This window comes from Ctenopharyngodon idella, chromosome 7, assembly GCF_019924925.1.
Source record: "Ctenopharyngodon idella isolate HZGC_01 chromosome 7, HZGC01, whole genome shotgun sequence".
Lineage (NCBI taxonomy): Eukaryota > Metazoa > Chordata > Actinopteri > Cypriniformes > Xenocyprididae > Ctenopharyngodon > Ctenopharyngodon idella.
In genome coordinates this window covers 35,501,421-35,523,263 of record NC_067226.1, presented here as the reverse complement: position 1 = coordinate 35,523,263, position 21,843 = coordinate 35,501,421, and the positions used below count along the sequence as shown (strand labels likewise).

At 41.6% G+C, this 21,843-nt stretch overlaps 2 protein-coding genes across 4 annotated transcripts in view; one reads left to right on the top strand and one right to left on the bottom strand.

Annotated features, from left to right (window-relative positions):
- Positions 1 to 21,843, bottom strand: part of LOC127516505 (uncharacterized) — a 263,532-nt gene that overhangs the window by 14,757 nt on the left and 226,932 nt on the right. The gene's annotated exons all lie outside the window — the stretch shown is intronic.
- On the top strand, positions 777 to 21,106 carry LOC127516509 (C-type mannose receptor 2-like). 2 transcript variants are annotated; one of them, XM_051901260.1, is made up of 5 exons: positions 777 to 800; positions 9,703 to 9,741; positions 9,834 to 10,190; positions 19,681 to 20,025; positions 20,191 to 21,106. In XM_051901260.1, exons 2-5 carry the CDS (start codon positions 9,705 to 9,707, stop codon positions 20,556 to 20,558), a joined length of 1,107 nt encoding a protein of 368 aa, XP_051757220.1. In that variant the 5' UTR covers positions 777 to 800; positions 9,703 to 9,704; the 3' UTR covers positions 20,559 to 21,106. The 2 variants fall into 2 exon arrangements, with proteins under 2 accessions (XP_051757220.1, XP_051757221.1); XM_051901261.1 differs by lacking the exon at positions 777 to 800 and adding an exon at positions 9,462 to 9,531.

Sequence of the window (21,843 nt, the reverse complement as noted above, 5' to 3'; positions counted from 1 at the left end):
CTCATGCACCCTCTGCCCAACCACGGAACCAGGTAAGTGTTGCGATGCACACTCAGGCCCTGTTGCGGGCCGCCTCGAGAAAAAGAGAGCCCCCCCCAGGCCGAGTCCCTGTGCTCTGCCTCGCAGCCCCACTGCGGGTATGCCTGTGGTTCCTTTGGTCCTGCCTGTGGTTCCTTTTGGCCTGGCTAGCACTCCCCATCCATCTCGCTGACTCATTGGGACCATCAGGCTTGGCTATGCGATTCAGTTCAACTGGCATCCTCCCAAGTTCAGAGGCATCCAGCTCACTTCTGTGAAAGCTGCCAATGCCCATGTCTTGCGAGCGAAGATCGCAGTCCTACTGGTGAAGGACATGATAGAACCGGTCCCTCCAGCCGATATGAAGTAGGGGCTGTAAAACCCTGACTTCACTGTACCCAAGAAAGGTGGCGGGTTACGACCAATCTTGGATCTGCGAGTTTTCAACCGTACCTTACACAAGCTACTGTTCAAAATATTGACACAGAAGCACATTTTCAAATGCATCTGTCCCCGAGATTGGTTTGAAGCAATCGACCTGAAGGACACTTTAATGTCTCGATTCTCCCTCAACACAGGCCATTCCTGCACTTTGCGTTCAAGGGTCAAGCATATCAGTACAAAGTCCTGCCCTTCGGGCTGTGCCATAGGGTGTCCTGTCTCTGAGAAAGTAGATCCTTCCTCCGCCAGGGAGGGGCTGTCGCGAGGAGCATCACTTCTGGGAACCAGGTCCTGTTGGGCCAGTAGGGCACAACTAGCAAGACCTGCTGATATTCAAATCGGTAAGCCAGAACTGCTTTGTTTATGGTTTGTATTCTTGCAGTCTTAGTTTCGTTTTCCCTTTTTGAATGACGAATATAGGCAAAAATGTCTGCTTAAATAGACAGTTATCTCCTTACACGCAGGCTCACCCTAACTCCACATGTGCATGTGTGACAGAGCAAATGAAGTCAATTTTTGCCAGGCATGGCAGTAGTGAGTCACAACGGTCCATGCTACAAGTGACTTCAAGTCCCCATCATGCTCAGTCTAATGGGAATGCAGAAAAAGGAGTGCATATTGTGAAGCAATTGCTCGAGAAAGCATCAGACGGCAAGTCAGATCCATATCTAGCTATTCTGAGCTGTCGAGCAACACCTCTGTAACATGGTGCATCTCCTGCAGAGCTCTTAATGAATCGCAAGATAAGATAAGAATGACACTTCCCTACAGGATTGACACAAAACGAGCCATGATGAAAAGTGCAACAATAAGGCATAAACAGAAAGCTCTTTAAAAGAGACAAAAGACAAACTATGACAAACAAACCAAAATGCTGAAAGTGTTATCAAATAATGACATTGGGAGAGTGGAAGATGTAAACTGCTGAAAGGGCGGGGTTGACCTCGTGGCTATGGATGATGTCAACAAACTTACTTACTATGCACACAGTGATTGGCTGATAGAGAAGGGGTCTCTGTCAGTGATTTAATTATAGAAATATTGTAGAAAGAGGTATCATGTTGCCATATTCAAATAAAAGTTTTAAAGGGGACATTGGATGCCAATTTTCCACAAGTTAGTATGATTCTTTAGGGTCTTCATGAAAAGTCTATAACATACTTTGATTAAAATTTCTTAATGGTTGTGTAAAAAAAACACCTTTTTACCTTGTCAAAAACATCCCTGTTCACAGTGAGCCGTTTAGGTGCATTTCCCTTTAAATGATAATGAGCTACTGTTCACCCCACCCCTATCTTCCATGAGCGGGCTGTAAACACTATTTGGCAGGTATTGCATTGAACTCACCATTCTTATTTATGCAGTTATACATGCTCAAAAACTATTAAAATTTGAAAATTACTTGTTAGTTAACTAACACCTTATATAAACCTTATTGTAGTGTTACCATGTTATCTTTACATAAAATGTAGACAGTTTGTAATAAGACAGTCACCTCAATGCATTGTTCATTATAAACGTGCAGTTATGAATTACAGTGAGAAGGTTCTAAATAGAAATGACGACATATATGTTTGTTCGACTGTATTATTTTGATAATGAACAAGCTGCAATGTCACGTTTGCAGTGCTTTGTTGTGTGTGCGTGAGGCGCCGGCGCGATCAAACAGAAGTCTTTGCAAGGGACGTTGCCTCATTGTCATAGCAACAGTTTGTGGCCAGGTCAGATTACGTCAGAGTTTGTTGTCGTTTTTTAGAAAATCATACCACACTGCTCAGACATTCCCCGACCCAACAAACGCCGATTAAACATGTTCAGTCGGATGAAAACAAACTCCGACCAACAGACGTCAACAGGGGTATCACACTAGCGGCGTCTCATTTCGGAGGCTGCGTCCTGATCAACAAACTCCAAAAGACATGTTTGTTGGCGTTTATCTGTGCGGTGTTAACTGGCCTTTAACTTAGCCACATTTGTCATTGAACTTGCTAACTAGCACATTATTAGGAAAGGCGATTTGCAAAGATTCATAAAAAACCTATAACGTGACTCACGTCTTCTGAAGGTACTGATCCATCCTACAGGAACTTTTTAGCGCAGACATAAACGCATATAGGTAGATCCGGGGGCGCATTCCCTTCAAAAACAAAATTAATCCACTGCGTCTTCAGCAGCTCAGATGTCGAGAGTAAAGGACGACTGTTCATTCTTATATCCAATAATAAAACGCCTTAGTTGCTTTGGAGACATTCTTGTCTACACCTGTGCGGCGTCAAAACAATGGTGGACTGTTTACAGCTCACTCAGGGCGGGTCTATGCTAAAACGGCAGTGTCCGTCAAGAGTCGTGGGTGGGGCCTGTGCAAATTTACGCCACTTTGCCAAAAGCACTGGGTGGATTTTTATCATTATAGGGTGGTTGTGAACACACATTGCCAACACACATTTATGTCCAAAAAAGTGAATTTTGCATCCGATGTCCCCTTTAAAATAAAAATGTTTCCAAAATGTTGCCATATTCAAATAAAGATTTTAAAATGTAGGCTAAAGGTGATGATACATGGGGCAACTTTTTGAGCAATGTTGCCGAGCAACGTTGCTTGGGCACTTTCCCACTGTGAATGAGCAACAAATTTATATCTGGATACGTTAGATCGGTCGTGGGCAATTTTTTGAGATCCTCCAATCAGAATGTTAGCAGCCGATCACGTGATCGGTTCGGAGATTTCAGAAAAAATTCAAACAAGATGGCGGCCTCTCAGCGGCAGTGGAGCGGAGAAAAGGAGCATGAACTTATATCTTTTTACGGTAGTAAGTCATGCGTCAACCTAAAACAACTGTCCAATGTAATGCATGTAAGCTGTAATTAAGCCATTGAATGTTTTCAGTTAAATACTAAAAAGACGGGGATTGTTTAACGTCTGTAGTAGAGTAGACTGTAGGGCGTATGAATGTAGCTTTTGACGCGATCGACGTGGGTTCGAATCCGCCTTTTGCCGAACTCGCTCTTCTCCCTTTTCCTATTACAAATCAGATCGGAAAAGCATTTATTTTTAATTAAAATGAAGAAAATATTTGAAAAATTGAAATAAAGTGCCTAACAAATGTTTATAATAAAGTATTTATTGGGTTGGCAATAGATTTGCTCCTCTCTGATTAGTTGCTGCCAGCTGTCCGTTGGCCTAATTAGTTGCCCTGTGTCTCATCAGGTTGCCCGTTGACGGCAACATTGCCCAGCAACATTGCTCAAAAAGTTGGCAGGTGTATCATCACCTTAAGTGTCTCTAATTAAACAAGCATATGTTCAGCTAATTGTCAGCCTCTTACATGTCTTCATCTCGAGAGATTGCAGAGTTCAAGAGACAAATTATGTTTTATAAACAAAGTTCAGGAGGAGCACGTTCAAATGGTCCATATAATCAGCTCAGAAGGAGGCATATATACACACAGTCGACTCATCTAGTTACCTTGACAGTTTTCAGCATCCCTCCACCACCCCGACTCCTCTCTCTCGGCTGGTTCCTATTCCCAGGATACGGGGAATAACTCTGGGTTTGGGCTAAATTCCGAGCTCTGAGCCCTTGATCCCCTCAGGCAGCACGCCGAATATACTTATTTTACACTTTTACTCTATTTGTAAGTGTGAACTCATGAAAACAACTGCTACATGTAATCTGACATTATTTTCTTTTTTTTTTTTTCATTTTCAATTATTTATTTTAGGTGTTTTATTATGATATGACAGTGAGTAGACAGGAAGCGAAGTGGAAGAGAAAAGGGGGGATGGGATCTATTAATCTAAATATTTATTGCATTTATGAAGAAAAGGCTCATAATCGCTCTTGCTTTAGGATGATTCTGTAAAAAAGTGCCTGCTGGGTGTGGTCACTCCCTTGCAGGCCAAAAATAAATAAATACAAGTGATGAATATTAATGGAAACGCTCTGCTGCAACTGTTGTTTGTCTTCATGGATGAGATGTTGGGAGAGAGATATTCCACCGCTGCTTATTTTAATATTGTGATATTGTCACGGTTAAATAACATGAGAAATAAACAAGGTTAACTAACTGTTGCTAACTAGATAAAATAAACATTGCACAGTTTAACCAGACTTACTTTACCTGGCTATGGTCTTGTCTCAGCTTGAGATACATCACCTGCCCTTTTCAAACAAACAAACAAAATATTAAATTAATACATTTCTGGCACCACCTTTGTATTTGAAAGTCTGTCAGAAATATCTCTGCTATTTCCTGATGGCAGCTGTCACAGTTGCTAGGCGTGAACAGCTGGTGATGTAAACAGGAAATCATCCGTAGGCTATAGTGTCTCATTTAATAACACTCGCTTCGGCCTTCATGGACTTTGAGGACGCATCCTCTGAACTGAGACACAGTTATAGTGTAACTTTCCTTTTGTTGCAATAAAACTAACAAATGAATAAGACTGGATGAAATATGAAATATGACTAGAACAAAAACACTCACTGTTTCACCTTCTGTTTCATGTCAGAGAAATACTGTCCATCCTGAATGTCTAAATGTGGTTTGGACATAATCAAATGAGTGATGAGGATGTGTTTACATGCAAATGTGTTCATATTTTATAAACAAAGAAACAGTAAACAGCAGGAGTCTGCCCTAGTGAAAAATAAATAATGATGGATGAAAATGAAATATATAGAATATAGGATGAAATATATATTCATCTTTAAGAGAGTACACTGGCTAGGTTCTCAATTCCATCTACAACTTGAAACTTGTTTAAAGTGATTATCATAATGATGTTCTCTGAGCACAAAAAATACAAACCCGATTCCAAAAAAGTTGGGACACTGTACAAATTGTGAAAAAAAAGGAATGCAATAATTTACAAATCTCATAAACTTATATTTTATTCACAATAGAATATAGATAACATATCAAATGTTGAAAGTTAGACATTTTGAAATGAGCCAAATATTGGCTCATTTTGGATTTCATGAGAGCTACACATTCCAAAAAAGTTGGGACAGGTAGCAATAAGAGGCCGGAAAAGTTAAATGTACATATAAGGAACAGCTGGAGGACCGATTTGCACTTATTAGGTCAATTGGCAACATGATTGGGTATAAAAAGAGCCTCTCAGAGTGGCAGTGTCTCTCAGAAGTCAAGATGGGCAGAGGATCACCAATTCCCCCAATGCTGCGGCGAAAAATAGTGGAGCAATATCAGAAAGGAGTTTCTCAGAGAAAAATTGCAAAGAGTTTGAAGTTATCATCATCTACAGTGCATAATATCATCCAGAGATTCAGAGAATCTGGAACAATCTCTGTGCGTAAGGGTCAAGGCCGGAAAACCATACTGGATGCCCGTGATCTTCGGGCCCTTAGACGGCACTGCATCACGTACAGGAATGCTACTGTAATGGAAATCACAACATGGGCTCAGGAATACTTCCAGAAAACATTGTCCGTGAACACAATCCACCGTGCCATTCGCCGTTGCTGGCTAAAACTCTATAGGTCAAAAAAGAAGCCATATCTAAACATGATCCAGAAGCGCAGGCGTTTTCTCTGGGCCAAGGCTCATTTAAAATGGACTGTGGCAAAGTGGAAAACTGTTCTGTGGTCAGACGAATCAAAATTTGAAGTTCTTTTTGGAAAACTGGGACGCCATGTCATCCGGACTAAAGAGGATAAGGACAACCCAAGTTGTTGTCAGCGCTCAGTTCAGAAGCCTGCATCTCTGATGGTATGGGGTTGCATGAGTGCGTGTGGCATGGGCATCTTACACATCTGGAAAGGCACCATCAATGCTGAAAGGTATATCCAAGTTCTAGAACAACATATGCTCCCATCCAGACGTCGTCTCTTTCAGGGAAGACCTTGCATTTTCCAACATGACAATGCCAGACCACATACTGCATCAATTACAACATCATGGCTGCGTAGAAGAAGGATCCGGGTACTGAAATGGCCAGCCTGCAGTCCAGATCTTTCACCCATAGAAAACATTTGGCGCATCATAAAGAGGAAGATGCGACAAAGAAGACCTAAGACAGTTGAGCAACTAGAAGCCTGTATTAGACAAGAATGGGACAACATTCCTATTCCTAAACTTGAGCAACTTGTCTCCTCAGTCTCCAGACGTTTGCAGACTGTTATAAAAAGAAGAGGGGATGCCACACAGTGGTAAACATGGCCTTGTCCCAACTTTTTTGAGATGTGTTGATGCCATGAAATTTAAAATCAACTTATTTTTCTCTTAAAATGATACATTTTCTCAGTTTAAACATTTGATATGTCATCTATGTTGTATTCTGAATAAAATATTGAAATTTGAAACTTCCACATCATTGCATTCCTTTTTTATTCACAATTTGTAGTGTCCCAACTTTTTGGGAACCGGGTTTGTACTTTAAATATGAAACACACACACATACACAAATATCTATAATATATACTCACCCATTGTATATATAATATAAACTATCTGACTATCTCTAACTATAATAGAAACCTTTGAAAGAGGATGCCCGCTTCATAACCCCAATGACATGTCCATGCTCACTCAGTCCAACAACTAATCTCAGTAAGGGGTGAATGAGGAAACTCATCTTATGATCCTGTAGATGTTTGAAGGCCATATTAATGTTTGTCTGTGGGGATTGTTTGTATGTTGTCATATCATTAAAGTAAACAAGGTCGCTGTATGAGTTCTCACCTAAAATTATGGCACAAGAAACAATATCATATTCTGTGTATTGATATTTGTTTGCTTCATCACCCCTTAAAAGTGTTGTAATAATATGATTTTAACATTTAGGCCTATATAGGCTACAGTATGAGTGTATGAGTATCAGTTTTTGTATATGTTTGATAAGTCAGTCTCTCCTCACCTTACTTTCATGGGCTGTGAAATGGAATTCACCAACAATCAGTTTTGCTGTACTTTTGCTAAACAACTGAACTCTGCACACTATTGGGAATCTGTATTGCAGATTTGCCACATTTCTCCAAAGGAAACATTTAGAGTCTAGGGGCCAGATTTACTAACAGCTTGTGTTAGCGCAAACCCTCTTTTGGTGTTAAAAAACTACTGTCAGGATTTACTAAAGAATATCCTAGAATATCAAAATCACCCGCAGGTGGTAGATCCTTTTCCTTTTTAGCACCTAAACTTTGGAACAATCTTCCTAGCATTGTTCGGGAAGCAGACACACTCTGTCAGTTTAAATCTAGACTAAAAACAAAATCTCTTTAAACTTGCATACACATAACATATTATCTACCTCTATAATTCAAATAATGTAAATTGTTAGGCTGCACAGATCAGGTCAGCCGGAACCGGGAACACTTCCTATAACACCTGATGTACTCGCTACATCATAAGAAGAATGGCGTCTACGCTAATATTAGTCTCTCTCTGTTTATCCCGAGGTTTACCGTAATCTACCAGATCCAGGCCGTATCCAGATGAGATGCAGGACCTGCATCTAGACATGATGATAACGCAGCCCTGACGTTTCAACTAAACTATCCCCTGCGAAGGCCTCCTTCCCTTTCATTTCCCTATGTATAGATAAAACGTTATCAAAATGATTCCAGTTCGCATAGATCCGCGGACACAACAAATTTTTCTGTACAAGAAATTTGGCAATATCACTTTGTAAAAAAAGTGTAATTTAAGCGGCCCCTAAGTTAATAATTAAGAATTCCTACAACGGAAGTGATTAAATCAAAAACTTACTTTACCTCAATAATAACTTTTTCCTAGAGCTGCTGTAAAGCCAAAACAATCTCTGTCCATTAATTTTCCTTTTATCACTGTGAATCTGCTTTGAAACAATCTGTGTTGTGAAAAGCGCTATATAAATGAAGATGACTTGACTAAAGACACGCAGTGCAAATTTAGCGCTGAAAAGGCATGGACCGAGTTGTTTTTGCGGCTGACCTTATTGCATATGCATTTCTAGGAGTTTCCCTTTCAGATGCAATATTTATGGGAGCAGAGTATTTAAATGAATCATGCAACGCGTTTTACTAAGATTTGCGCCATTATTTACACCCAAAAAAAAACCTTAACCCATTTTGCGACATGGCTGTGTCTGTTCTTTAATTTGCATGTCAGCAGTAGATCATGCACAAAACTTGCCACTCCCATTGGCGCATTTGTGGAATTGCGCTCTTACGATAATTTTCCCCGTTTAGTAAATCTGGCCCTTAATGCTCATTGCAGCTAAAGACAAAACCATATATTTCAAATCAGAGAATGATTCAATTATTTTTGAATTCTTCTCAGAAGGATGGTCCTTGTTACAGTAGTGCCCCCATCACTATACTGGGGCATTAGGACCCACACAGACACCCCCCGCTAGCCTCATTAACACCTCTTCCAACAGCAACTTAGTTTTCCCAGGAGGTCTCCCATCCAGGCAAGAATGACCAGGCAAGAATTTTCACAAAGAGATGAATTCTAAAAAAAATGTAACAATGTTTTAATGTCTGCATTCCAGCCAATCACAATCAAGTATTTAGACATAGGAAATAAGACTGAAACAGCAGCAGCAGAAGATGATGTTACGCAGCTATGCAAAGGACTTTACCTGCCGTCAAGGCATTACGTTGTGAAAGTGCGGATTTAGAGGAAGACGGTGAGGGTTTAGGGTGCCATTTGAGACAGAGCCTTTATCACCAGCACCAGATAAAAAGTGGCCCAAAACAGAGAAACACAAACATACATGTCAAACCGAACAGGGATGTGACACGAGTTATACAGTCCAGCAATAACATTAAAGCAGCTGTTTAGATGTTAAAATATAAATTATGAACGTTAATATGTAAATAATGTTTTAAGTAAGGTCCATATTCATATAGACTGACACTGACTGACACAGACGTCAAGATGCAAATAAAGGAAAGAGTTGGACAAATACACAAATATAGGGGAAGTGAATATGATATGGGGGTTTTCAGGGCAATAAACAAATGATGTGATGATGAATGAGGCATGAAAGCAGATATAATGATCACATTGTTTAAAGCTGCAGACAGAAACATCAGACTCAGGACAGAAACACACGACCTCTAAAGTAAGAACAACTCACATGTTCATTCTTCAAACACAACTAGACTTTGAGATGTTAATATTGTCTGAATGATTGTGAATTGTGTTGTTCTGCTATTTTTTAAATCACATGATCATGTTTTATTTCAAGATGAATATGGGATTATCTGAGTTTTTCAATGTGTTTCTTCCTCAGAAATGGAGCAAACTCTATATTTCATTCTTCTTCTCATTGGTGAGTGTGTTTGTTGTTTTATTTATGGTTTATAGTTTCATCAGGTTTGACTCTGTTATGAAAAGCATTAAATCAAACCCTCTCTTTCACAGCTCTCTGCTCCGTATCTGAATGTGTTCAGCGTCAGTATCACTTTATAAACGTGATGAAGAACTGGACTGAAGCTCAGAGATACTGCAGAGAGAATTACACAGATCTGGCCACCGTTGACAACATGAACGACATGATTGAGCTGAACAAGAGTGTGAATGATGGACATGCCTGGATTGGGCTGCAGAGGACGGGTGTTGATAAATGGCAGTGGTCTTCAGGTGATCCTGCGCTCTATCTGAACTGGGCTCCTGGACAACCTGATGGCAGAGATGAGTGTGCTGTGATGAGAAATGGACAATGGCATGATGGGTCATGTAGTAACAGCCGGACTTTCATCTGCAGTTCATCTAACAACAGTAAGTTCAGTTTCCTACAATGACAACAAACATTCATTTATAGAAAGATACACTGTATACTGTACAACATTTTAATGCAATATTAAATTCTACTTTTTAATGTAGTCATAAATATATATTTGTCCATTTTCAACTTCCGTTTAAAAAATAAACCGATATTGATCTTGAATGTTGATCTTTTGTTGTTGATAACTGTGGGAATCTGACATTAGAGATCATAGAGAATTATATGTTCAGCAAACTTTATACTGTAAATGATAAATTCAAAAATATCAAACCATTGTTTTGACCAGCATAAATTCTAATAAATTCTAATAAATTAATAAATGCATACAATTTTAACATATAATAGACATAACAGAGCTTGCCCCATCTTGATATTTATGAACAAAACTTTTCGTGAGAACAAAGTTCAGTTCTTGTCAGTGTGATTTTATGGTGTTACTGTAAAAATTATGTGTGAGATCGACACAAGACATATAACAATATTACACATGATATTTGAGTAGTTTTTAGAGCTTGATTTCTGTAATGGAATCTACATGAATAAATCATGTAAAATCTCCTAAATTATTTAGTCTATGATACAATGATTATAATATTTTTAGTGAAATGTGCTTCTTTATTTTAATTTGACTCTCAGTTTTGATTTTGAGTGAATATAAACCGTTTGTATTTGACTTTGAGTCGTGTTGTTCATTTAAAGACTATTCTGCACAGAACAAGTAGAAACAAACTTGTTACTGTACTTACATTAGCAAAGATGTTGATCAAAACAACAAGCTTCATAGTATTAGTACATGCAGTTATTCACAACTGAACCATAGTCTCTACTCTTCTGAACAATAATGATCAAAACTTCAATAACAGAAACTCTTTCAGACACACACACACACACACACACACACACACTGTAATGATGGGTCAACAGTGTGTGGATCCATTAGCAGCTTTATTAAACACAGCAGCAGTACAGACAAGGGCAGAGAAATACCATAGTCAGGGACAGGCAGGGGTCGAGGCTGGCAGCAGGGATCAGAGACGGGTCACAGGCAGAGATCAAGACAGGCAGCAAACAATCACAGTCCAGAGTACAGGCAAAGTTCAGGGCAGGCGGCAGAGGTTCACAGATAATAAACAGTCCGGGTAATAACAAGATATCAATCCACAGAATAACGCTCAGAAATGACTATCGTAGCAAATCAAGACTTCACAAAGATGTGGTGTGTGTGCGCGTGTCTTAAATAGTGTGTGTGTGATGTAGTGCAGGTGAAAGTGCAATCAGTCCCAGGAATGAGGGCCTATGGGAAATGGAGTCCGAATGGCAGGGAGTCAATATTCCGGTGATGGCTCCCTCCAGCGGTCCGGAGGATGAACCGTGGGAGCCATATTCACGACAGAGCCCCCCACCCTGCGAGCGGCTCCAGACGCGAGGAGGCGGACGCCGGGATCTACCACGTGGCCGGGGGGCCGGTCTCTCCGGGTGCGTCCGATGGAATTCTTCCATGAGTGCAGGGTCCAGGATATTACCCGCATCGACCCAGGATCGCTCCTCTGGTCCGTACCCCTCCCAGTCGACCAGATATTGCAGTCTCCGACCCCAGCGCCTTGAATCGAGCAGTTCTCGGACTTGATAGGCCTCCTCGCCCTCAATCATCAGTGGTGGGGGGATGACGGCCCTCGGCTCCCTCCGGCTCCCCTCTCGGACCTCCGGAGGGTTTCAGCAGCGAAACATGGAAAGTGGGAGAGATACGATAATTAGCAGGTAAATTTAACCGAAAAGAAACAGGAGTAATTTGTCTAGTAATTTGGAAAGGCCCTACAAACCTGGGACTGAGTTTCTTGCATGGAAGTCTCAGCCGTAAGTCCCTGGTGGATAGCCAGACCCATTGCCCCACAGCGTACTGGGGGTTCGGTCGTCGGTGTCGGTTGGCCTGGACCTCTTGTCTCCTGATAGCGCGTTGCAGATGGTGATGAGCCAGATCCCACGTCTCCTCACTCCTTCGCATCCACTCGTTGACTGACGGGAGTTCAGAGGGTTCACCGGACCACGGGAACAAAGGAGGTTGATAGCCTAGGATGCACTGGAAGGGGGTAATCCCTGTGGCTGGTTTTCTGAGGGAATTTTGAGCGTATTCCGCCCACATCAAATATCGACTCCATTCCATCTGGTCTCTTTGGCAGTAGGTGCGGAGGAAGCGGGTAAGTTCTTGATTCATCCGCTCAGTCTGCCCGTTGGATTCGGGGTGGTAGCCAGACGGGAGACTGATGTTGACGTTCAGGTTCTTGAAGAATGCTGACCAGACTCGAGAAGTAAATTGAGGACCTCTATCTGACACTATGTCCTCAGGTAATCCGTAAAACCTGAAGACGAAGTTGCAGAGCAATTCAGCGGTCTCGAAAGCAGTGGGGAGCTTGGGCAGAGGAATGAGGCAGCAGGCTTTTGAGAAGCGATCTATAACAGTGAGGATGGTGGTGTTGCCTTGTGATACAGGAAGGTCAGTGACAAAGTCTATGGCGATGTGCGACCAGGGGCGTTGTGGAATGGGCAGTGGCTGAAGCAGGCCAGCCGGGGATTGATGAGGGGTTTTGGATGTTTGGCAGGCTGTGCAGTTGTGGACAAACCGAGTGACGTCTTGGAGCATGGAATCCCACCAGAATTGGTTTTGGAGAAGGCTGTGAGTGGTGGTGATACCTGGGTGACCAGAAGCGGGAAGGTCGTGGACGTGGTGCAAAAGTTTGTCTCTTAAGGGAGCTGGTACAAATGTGCGGTCCGGCGGACATGCAGTTGGTGGTGCGGACTGTTCGTTGGCCTGTGTTATTTCTGACATTATATCCCACTGGACTGGGGCTAGGAGGAGTGTGTTGGGAATTATATGTTCTTCGGTGTCCGGTCTTTCTACCCGGTCTGTCTGTCGGGATAATGCGTCGGCTTTAGTGTTCTTGGACCCAGGTCTATAAGTCACTTTGAACTGGAAGCGGGTAAAGAACATAGCCCATCGAGCCTGGCGGGGATTCAAACGCTTGGCGGAGCGGAGGTATTCTAAGTTCTTATGGTCGGTGAGCACGGTGAATGGATGTTGTGCTTCCTCCAACCAATGGCGCCATTCCTCCAGCGCCGCTTTCGTCGCCAGTAACTCACGGTCACCCACGTCATAATTTCGCTCTGCTGCAGACAACTTTCTGGAATAGAAGGTGCAGGGAAACATTTTCTCAGGGGTACCCTGGCGCTGAGACAGAATGGCTCCAATGCCAGTGTTAGAGGCGTCTACTTCCACTATGAAAGGTCGGTCAGGGTCTGGGTGATGGAGAATGGGTGCCGTGGTGAACCGTTCTTTTAGCTCGTTGAATGCTTCATCAGCCTCTGGGGACCAGTGTAAGCGAGATGTCTGACGTTTAGTCATGGAGGTTAGCGGAGCTGCAACACTGCTGAAATTGCGTATGAACCGCCTGTAGAAATTTGCAAAGCCCAGAAACCTCTGTAGTTCTTTGAGTGAGCGTGGTTTGGGCCAGTCGAGTACAGCTTTGACTTTGCTATCATCCATAGCGACCCCGTCTCGGCTGATGACATACCCCAGAAAGGAGGTGGAGGTTTGGTGGAATTTCGCACTTCTCTGCTTTGGCGTATAATTGATGCTAGATAAGTCTTTGCAGGACGGCTCGGACGTGCTGGATGTGCTCCTCCAATGACCGGGAGTATATGAGGATGTCATCGATGTACACAATGACCCAACGGTTCAGCAGGTCTCTGAACACGTCGTTGATGTAAGACTGGAACACTGACGGACTATTGGAGAGTGAATGCCACAGCCAAATCGGCGTATTCGGCCGGGATGTTAAGCTTTTCGGGGTTGGTTTCGTTCAGCTGGGCCGTTTGGATTGGCAGGGGAATGACTGGATGTAAGCAGTTCTTATGGCAGAAGGCGTCCCACTGCAGTATCTGTCCCCCCTTCCATGAAATATGTGGATTATGGGTTCGGAACCACGGCAGACCAAGGATAATGGGGTTGTTGGGTGAATGAATGACATAAAACTGTATGCGTTCGTGGTGAAGAATTCCGATCTGCAGTCCGAGTTCCACGGTGATGTATGCCACCCTTCCTCCTCCGATCGGTTTTCCATCTAGCGCCTCCACTGTTAACGGAAAATGGCAGTCTGTTAAGACATGAAATTCCCAGCCGCACCAGAGTCCAGAAGGGCTTGCAAGGAAACAATTTGTTCGTTAACACTGACTTGAACGGGAATCTTGAGGCAGGTGGGTGAGTAATCAGGAACTCACCGCTTTGGAGCTGGTTGGCGTGGGTCGAACTGGGCAGTTAACCTTGAAGTGACCGGCCTGACCACAGTACAAACAAAGGTGCATTTGACGTCTCCACTCTCGCTCCTCTGGTTGAAGCGGCGAATAGTCCAGCTGCATGGGTTCAGGGTTTGAACTGGTAGAGCTGGTGGTGCGTGTGGGGCGTCGTGAGCGGATGAGATTGTCAATGTGAATGGAAAGTTCGATAAATGAGTTCAATGAGCTACCTTCATCCCGGCAGGCAAGCTCCGCTTGCAACTCCATGGTCAGGCCTCGACGAAACAGTAATTTCAATGTGTCCTCCACCCAGTTGGTTTGAGCCGCCAAAGTGCGAAACTGCAAAGCATACTCAGCCGCCGTTGATTTGCCCTGAGTGAGAGAGAGCAGCTGATCGCCCGGACTTTGGCCCCCCGCGGGATGTTCAAACACCTCTCTGAATCGTTGTAGGAACTCGGCGAATGTGGGGAATACTGAGCTATCATCTCTCCAGACAGCAGTGGCCCAGTCCAGCGCTTTGCCGGTAAGCAGAGAGCACACGAAGGATATGCGACTGGTTTCTGTGGGATACAGCGAGGGTTGTTAATTAACGTATAGTGAACACTGGAGAAGGAAACCCTTACACTTCGTTGGGGTGCCATCGAACTTCCCTGGCAGAGCTAGGCGGGGGTTCACCACTGAAGGAGCGGGAAAGGCTGGCGTGGCAGGCGCAGCGAGCGGTGGCGTGACGACCTCGGCGGGAGTAAGTCGTAGGCCTTGTAGCGTCTTTACCAATTCTTCTGTTAGCGACGTCAAGCGGCTCAGTTGATGGTGATGCATCGCTAACTGATTGGCTTGAGCGGACAACTCGGCGGAAATCTGTGACCAAGCTGCTGGATCGCTGGATGGCGAAGTCTTCTGTACTGATGGGTCAACAGTGTGTGGATCCATTAGCAGCTTTATTAAACACAGCAGCAGTACAGACAAGGGTAGAGCAACACCGTAGTCAGGGACAGGCAGGGGTCGAGGCTGGCAGCAGGGATCAGAGACGGGTCACAGGCAGAGATCAAGACAGGCGGCAAACAATCACAGTCCAGAGTACAGGCAAAGTTCAGGGCAGGCGGCAGAGGTTCACAGATAATAAACAGTCCGGGTAATAACAAGATATCAGTCCACAGAAATAACGCTCAGAAATGACTACCGTAGCAAATCAAGACTTCACAAAGATGTGGTGTGTGTGCGTGTCTTAAATAGTGTGTGCGTGATGTGGTGCAGGTGAAAGTGCAATCAGTCCCAGGAATGAGGGTCTATGGGAAATGGAGTCCGAATGGCAGGGAGTCAATATTCCGGTGATGGCTCCCTCCGGCGGTCCGGAGGATGAACCGTGGGAGCCATATTCAAGACACACACACACACACACACACACACACACACAAATACACACACACACACACACACACGCACACACACACAAATACACACACACACATACACACACACACATTTAGAGACTAATTTAAATGTGTAATTTATTAGCATTAGCATATATTGATATAAACATTTATTTAAACATATAACATATTTTTTTACATTTAAAGTAATTTGCATTAGCATATTTAAAATGTATGATTTAATACATTTAAATATTCTAATGAAAATGTATTTAAATGTAGTACTATTGTGCATTAGCATATATTGATATAAAAACTGAAACATATTTTTAACACATTTAAAGTAATTTTCATTAGCATATTTAAAAAGTATGATTTAATACATTTAAATATGTTAATGGGAGTGAATTTAAATGTATAATTATAAAAACTTTGAAGACAAACTTTAATTTGGCTTGAAAAAGCCTCGCCAGAAAGTTTGAAATAGTTTGAAAATCTTGAAGTTTGAAGCTTTTCAGTTTGAAATAGTTTAAGTTTTAGTTTGAATGGATGAATAGATACAGACAGACAGACAGACAGGGTTAGGGTGCTCAGGGTGGTTGCTAGGGTGTTGTTATGTGGTTGCTAGGGTACTCTGAGTGGTTGTGAGGGTTTTGCTATGCGGTTGCTAAGGTACTTGGGGTTGTTGCTAAGGTGTTACTATGTGGTTGCTAGGTTACTTGGGGTGGTTGCTATGGTTTTGCTATGTGGTTGCTAGGGTACTCTGGGTGGTTGCTATGGTTTTGCTATGTGGTTGCTAGGGTACTTGGGGTGGGTGCTATGGTTTTGCAATGCGGTTGCTAAGGTACTTGGGGTTGTTGCTAAGGTGTTACTATGTGGTTGCTAGGGTACTTGGGGTGGTTGCTAGGGTACTTGGGGTGGTTGCTATGGTTTTGCTATGCGGTTGCTAAGGTACTTGGGGTTGTTGCTAAGGTGTTACTATGTGGTTGCTAAGGTACTTGGGGTTGTTGCTAATGTGTTACTATGTGGTTGCTAGGGTACTTGGGGTGGTTGCTATGGTTTTGCTATGTGGTTGCTAGGGTACTTGGGGTGTTTGCTATGGTTTTGCTATGCGGTTGCTAAGGTACTTGGGCTTGTTGCTAAGGTGTTACTATGTGGTTGCTAGGTTACTTGGGGTGGTTGCTCTGCAGTTGCTGGGGTACTTGTGGTTGCTAGGGCACTCCAAGTGGTTGCTAAGGTGGTGCTATGTGGTTGCTAGGGTAGTCTGGATGATTGCTAGGGTGTTGCTATGCAGTTGCTAAGGTACACTGAGTGGTTGCTAAGGAATTCTGGGTGGTTGCTATGGTGTCACTATGCGGTTGCAAGGGTATTCTGGGTAGTTGCTAGGGTTGTTGGTAGGCTGTTGCTAGAGTACTAAGGGGTTGCTATGGTTTTGCCATGCGGTACAGTGTTAATGATAGATAGATAGATAGATAGATAGATAGATAGATAGATACTAATAGTAACTAATTAAGCATGCTGGGAACTAACAATCAATGGTGTCTCTAAATAAAACCACATAATTAAAGTAATTCTCTTCAAATAAATATTTATTCTTCTTTCCTCAATTTTATCAGCTTAATCAGTTCATCAGTTCATCCTCAAACCTGCTTAAGTTTCCTTAAAAATGAGGAAAATTAATCTCTTGGTTTTATTAGTCAAATTTTCTCAATTTTTTCTATACAACAACTTTCAGGATCTCAACACAAACCTGTAAACATGTTATTCTTACTAGATGAACTTTAAATTAACAAGACAAACACTAACATTAATATTAATATTGCAACAATATTCATTTGTATACAGGTGCTGGTCATATAATTAGAATATCATCAAAAAGTTGATTTATTTCACTAATTCCATTCAAAAAGTGAAACTTGTATATTATATTCATTCATTACACACAGACTGATATATTTCAAATGTTTATTTCTTTTAATTTTGATGATTATAACTGACAACTAAGGAAAATACCAAATTCAGTATCTCAGAAAATTAGAATATTACTTAAGACCAATACAAAGAAAGGATTTTTAGAAATCTTGGCCAACTGAAAAGTATGAACATGAAAAGTATGAGCATGTACAGCACTCAATACTTAGTTGGGGCTCCTTTTGCCTGAATTACTGCAGCAATGCGGCGTGGCATGGAGTCGATCAGTCTGTGGCACTGCTCAGGTGTTATAAGAGCCCAGGTTGCTCTGATAGTGGCCTTCAGCTCTTCTGCATTGTTGGGTCTGGCATATCGTATCTTCCTCTTCACAATACCCCATAGATTTTCTATGGGGTTAAGGTCAGGCGAGTTTGCTGGCCAATTAAGAACAGGGATACCATGGTCCTTAAACCAGGTACTGGTAGCTTTGGCACTGTGTGCAGGTGCTAAGTCCTGTTGGAAAATGAAATCTGCATCTCCATAAAGTTGGTCAGCAGCAGGAAGCATGAAGTGCTCTAAAACTTCCTGGTATACGGCTGCGTTGACCTTGGACCTCAGAAAACACAGTGAACCAACACCAGCAGATGACATGGCACCCCAAACCATCACTGACTGTGGAAACTTTACACTGGACCTCAAGCAACGTGGATTGTGTGCCTCTCCTCTCTTCCTCCAGACTCTGGAACCCTGATTTCCAAAGGAAATGCAAAATTTACTTTCATCAGAGAACATAACTTTGGACCACTCAGCAGCAGTCCAGTCCTTTTTGTCTTTAGCCCAGGCGAGACGCTTCTGACACTGTCTGTTGTTCAAGAGTGGCTTGACACAAGGAATGCGACAGCTGAAACTCATGTCTTGCATACATCTGTGTGTAGTGGTTCTTGAAGCACTGACTCCAGCTGCAGTCCACTCTTTGTGAATCTCCCCCACATTTTTGAATGGGTTTTGTTTCACAATCCTTTCCAGGGTGCGGTTATCCCTATTGCTTGTACACTTTTTTCTACCACATCTTTTCCTTCCCTTCGCCTCTCTATTAATGTGCTTGGACACAGAGCTCTGTGAACAGCCAGCCTCTTTTGCAATGACCTTTTGTGTCTTGCCCTCCTTGTGCAAGGTGTCAATGGTCGTCTTTTGGACAACTGTCAAGTCAGCAGTCTTCCCCATGATTGTGTAGCCTACAGAACTAGACTGAGAGACCATTTAAAGGCCTTTGCAGGTGTTTTGAGTTAATTAGCTGATTAGAGTGTGGCACCAGGTGTCTTCAATATTGAACCTTTTCACAATATTCTAATTTTCTGAGATACTGAATTTGGGATTTTTCTTAGTTGTCAGTTATAATCATCAAAACAAAAAGAAATAAACATTTGAAATTTATCAGTCTCTGTATAATGAATGAATATAATATACAAGTTTCACTTTTTGAATGGAATTAGTGAAATAAATCAACTTTTTGATGATATTCTAATTATATGACCAGCACCTGTATATTAATAGTCTAAAATCCAACATTTTGAATGAACTTTTTACTGACATATTTCTAAGGACTAGTTAACAAATATATTCAGCTGCAGTGAAACATCTTCATCTGTTTGATGTTTCTCTCATTCAGATCTTTGTGTCTGAATCAAGTATTCTAGAGAAATGTGTAACAAAACATCATGAAGAAATATAAAGTTTCAATAAAATGATCACAAGTTATACTTAATGTTTTATCATCAGCTGTAGAAACAGTCTTTGAATGACACGTGTTTCTGATGTTTCCACTGCTGCTCTTATTCACATCCAAACCATAAAGCAGCATAAGAATAATGAACAAACTGATTCATGAATTTGTTTCCATTTGTTTTTCTTAAAGTGAACACAGGACTCGTCTTTGTCAATCATATGAAGAATTGGAGAGACGCTCAGAGTTACTGCAGACAGAATCACATTGATCTGGTCAGTGTGAGGAACCAGAATGAGAGTCAACAGCTTCAGAAGTTCATCAATGATAGTCTCATATCTGGTGATGTCTGGATCGGTCTGTTCAGAGACTCATGGCAGTGGTCAGATCAGAGTAACTCCTCATTCAGATACTGGAAGACTGGTCAACCTGATAATAAAGTAGGTAATGAAAACTGTGCAGTGATTTATCAGAACGATCAGGGACACTGGCATGACTACACTTGCAACAACAATTTTCCTTTTGTGTGTCATGAAGGTGAGCAGATCCTCACAAAACACACACAATCCATCCATCACCTCCAGATATCTTAAAGTTCACACTACATGTCTGACATGACAAATTCCTCCACAGTGTTTGTTCTGCATGTTGTTTTTGATCAGTCTCTCTCTAGTTTCTGCTTGTGGTTTGTTTTGTGTCCAGATAAACTGATTCTGATCAAAGAGAAGCTGACGTGGCCTGAAGCTCTGAGATACTGCAGACAGAATCATACGGATCTGGTCTCGGTTCATTCAGAAGAGATTCAGCGTCGTGTGATGAATGTGGTTAAACGGGCGTCTACTGAGGAGGTGTGGTTGGGTTTACACAACTACTGCAGCATGAACATGTGGCTCTGGTTGAGCGGAGAGATCGTGTGCTATCAGAACTGGGCTCCAGGGAACGGAACGACACCGGAAGACTGCCGCCTCGAGAAGAGAAAAGGAGCAGTTCAGTCTGGAGGAGATCAGCGCTGGATCAGCCTTCCTGAAACTCACAAACTCAACTTCATCTGCAGCAGAAATTATGAGTGAAAAGACACGTGAATGTTTGTGTGTTTACTCACATTCACTGTTTTCGTTCTCCATTATTTTTCTTATTTACTTGTTTGATTTGTTCTTTAGTAATTTCTGAGTGAATCTATTAATTGTGTTTTAAAAGTCTCTGTTTTATTTCTGTATGTTAATGATCATGACATAATGTGATCTTATCAAAGTTTTATAACATTAATGTTTAATATTCTTTAAATGTCTAAAATACAAACACAATATATGCGTGTTTTAGGAATCTCTTTGCATATCTGGTGTGTTTATGTGTCTTTATGTTTCACTAATATTATCTACATCAATAACTGGTTGAATGTGATTCTGTGAGCAGCAGATGTTAAGAATAATATTATTTGTGTCTCAGCAGAATTTATTAGAAAGGGAAAATTGAAGTGATGTCACAATGAACTGTCAATTAAATGTAACAAATATGTAAAATTATATATTTGATTGTTGATGTGTTTGGATGATATTTAGGATATGTTGTCACAGGCAAATTTCAGCTTCCTGGAATAAATTAGGTGTGTGAATATTTGGGTATAAAAATTAGATTCTCAAAAAATGATTCTAGCTGTTTGCTCAGTTTATTTAAATAAAATAAGCTGAAAGAACACAAATCTTTTGTTTTTTAATTGTCATTTGCACTCAATGTAATTAGTTTAAATGAAATTAAATTTGTAAAATGTTAAGTTAACTTAAACCATTTGTGTTGGGAATACATGAATCATTTCTGTTGCATTGACTGAAACTGGGCAGTGGATTTCTAGTTCCCAGCATTCTTTGCATAGGGAAAGATCAGGAGAGTAAATGTTGAAATTAAATTGTGTGGAGAAGTTTTCCTTAATTCAATTACGTTCAGTGAACAATTTTATTTGAGTGTCGATTCGATTCAAGAGCGATTTTCACAAATTCAGAACAATTCGATTCGAGACGATTTACAATGGGATTCAGTTATTCTGAATTTTTTAAGTGCATTCATAGAGTTATTTCACTGCTTCCCTTAATGGGTCTTAGTCATGGTGTGAATTACACATCGACCTTCAGGGGGTCAGAGAGTGAAGGCAAAATTAAAACCCTTTTGTCCATTATTACATCATGTTAGTTCTTAATTATGATGTAAGATTCTTTATCTTACTGACCTTTGTCTAATTGACATTTTCATTTTTTCGTATCTCTTGCTTTTGATTGGCTAAGTAATCAAATGAACAACAACCAATCATATAATATTTTTCATATATTTTACTAATGACAATTTTAAGATTTATGTACTACA

What these genes read in the sequence shown, in the direction of transcription:
- LOC127516509 (XM_051901260.1), top strand. Translation starts at nt 9,705, where the DNA reads ATGGAGCAAACTCTATATTTCATTCTTCTTCTCATTG. An exon ending in TTTCATTCTTCTTCTCATTG is followed by an intron (nt 9,742 to 9,833) that starts GTGAGTGTGTTT and finishes TCTCTTTCACAG; the next exon opens with CTCTCTGCTCCGTATCTGAA. An exon ending in CTGCAGTTCATCTAACAACA is followed by an intron (nt 10,191 to 19,680) that starts GTAAGTTCAGTT and finishes TTTTTCTTAAAG; the next exon opens with TGAACACAGGACTCGTCTTT.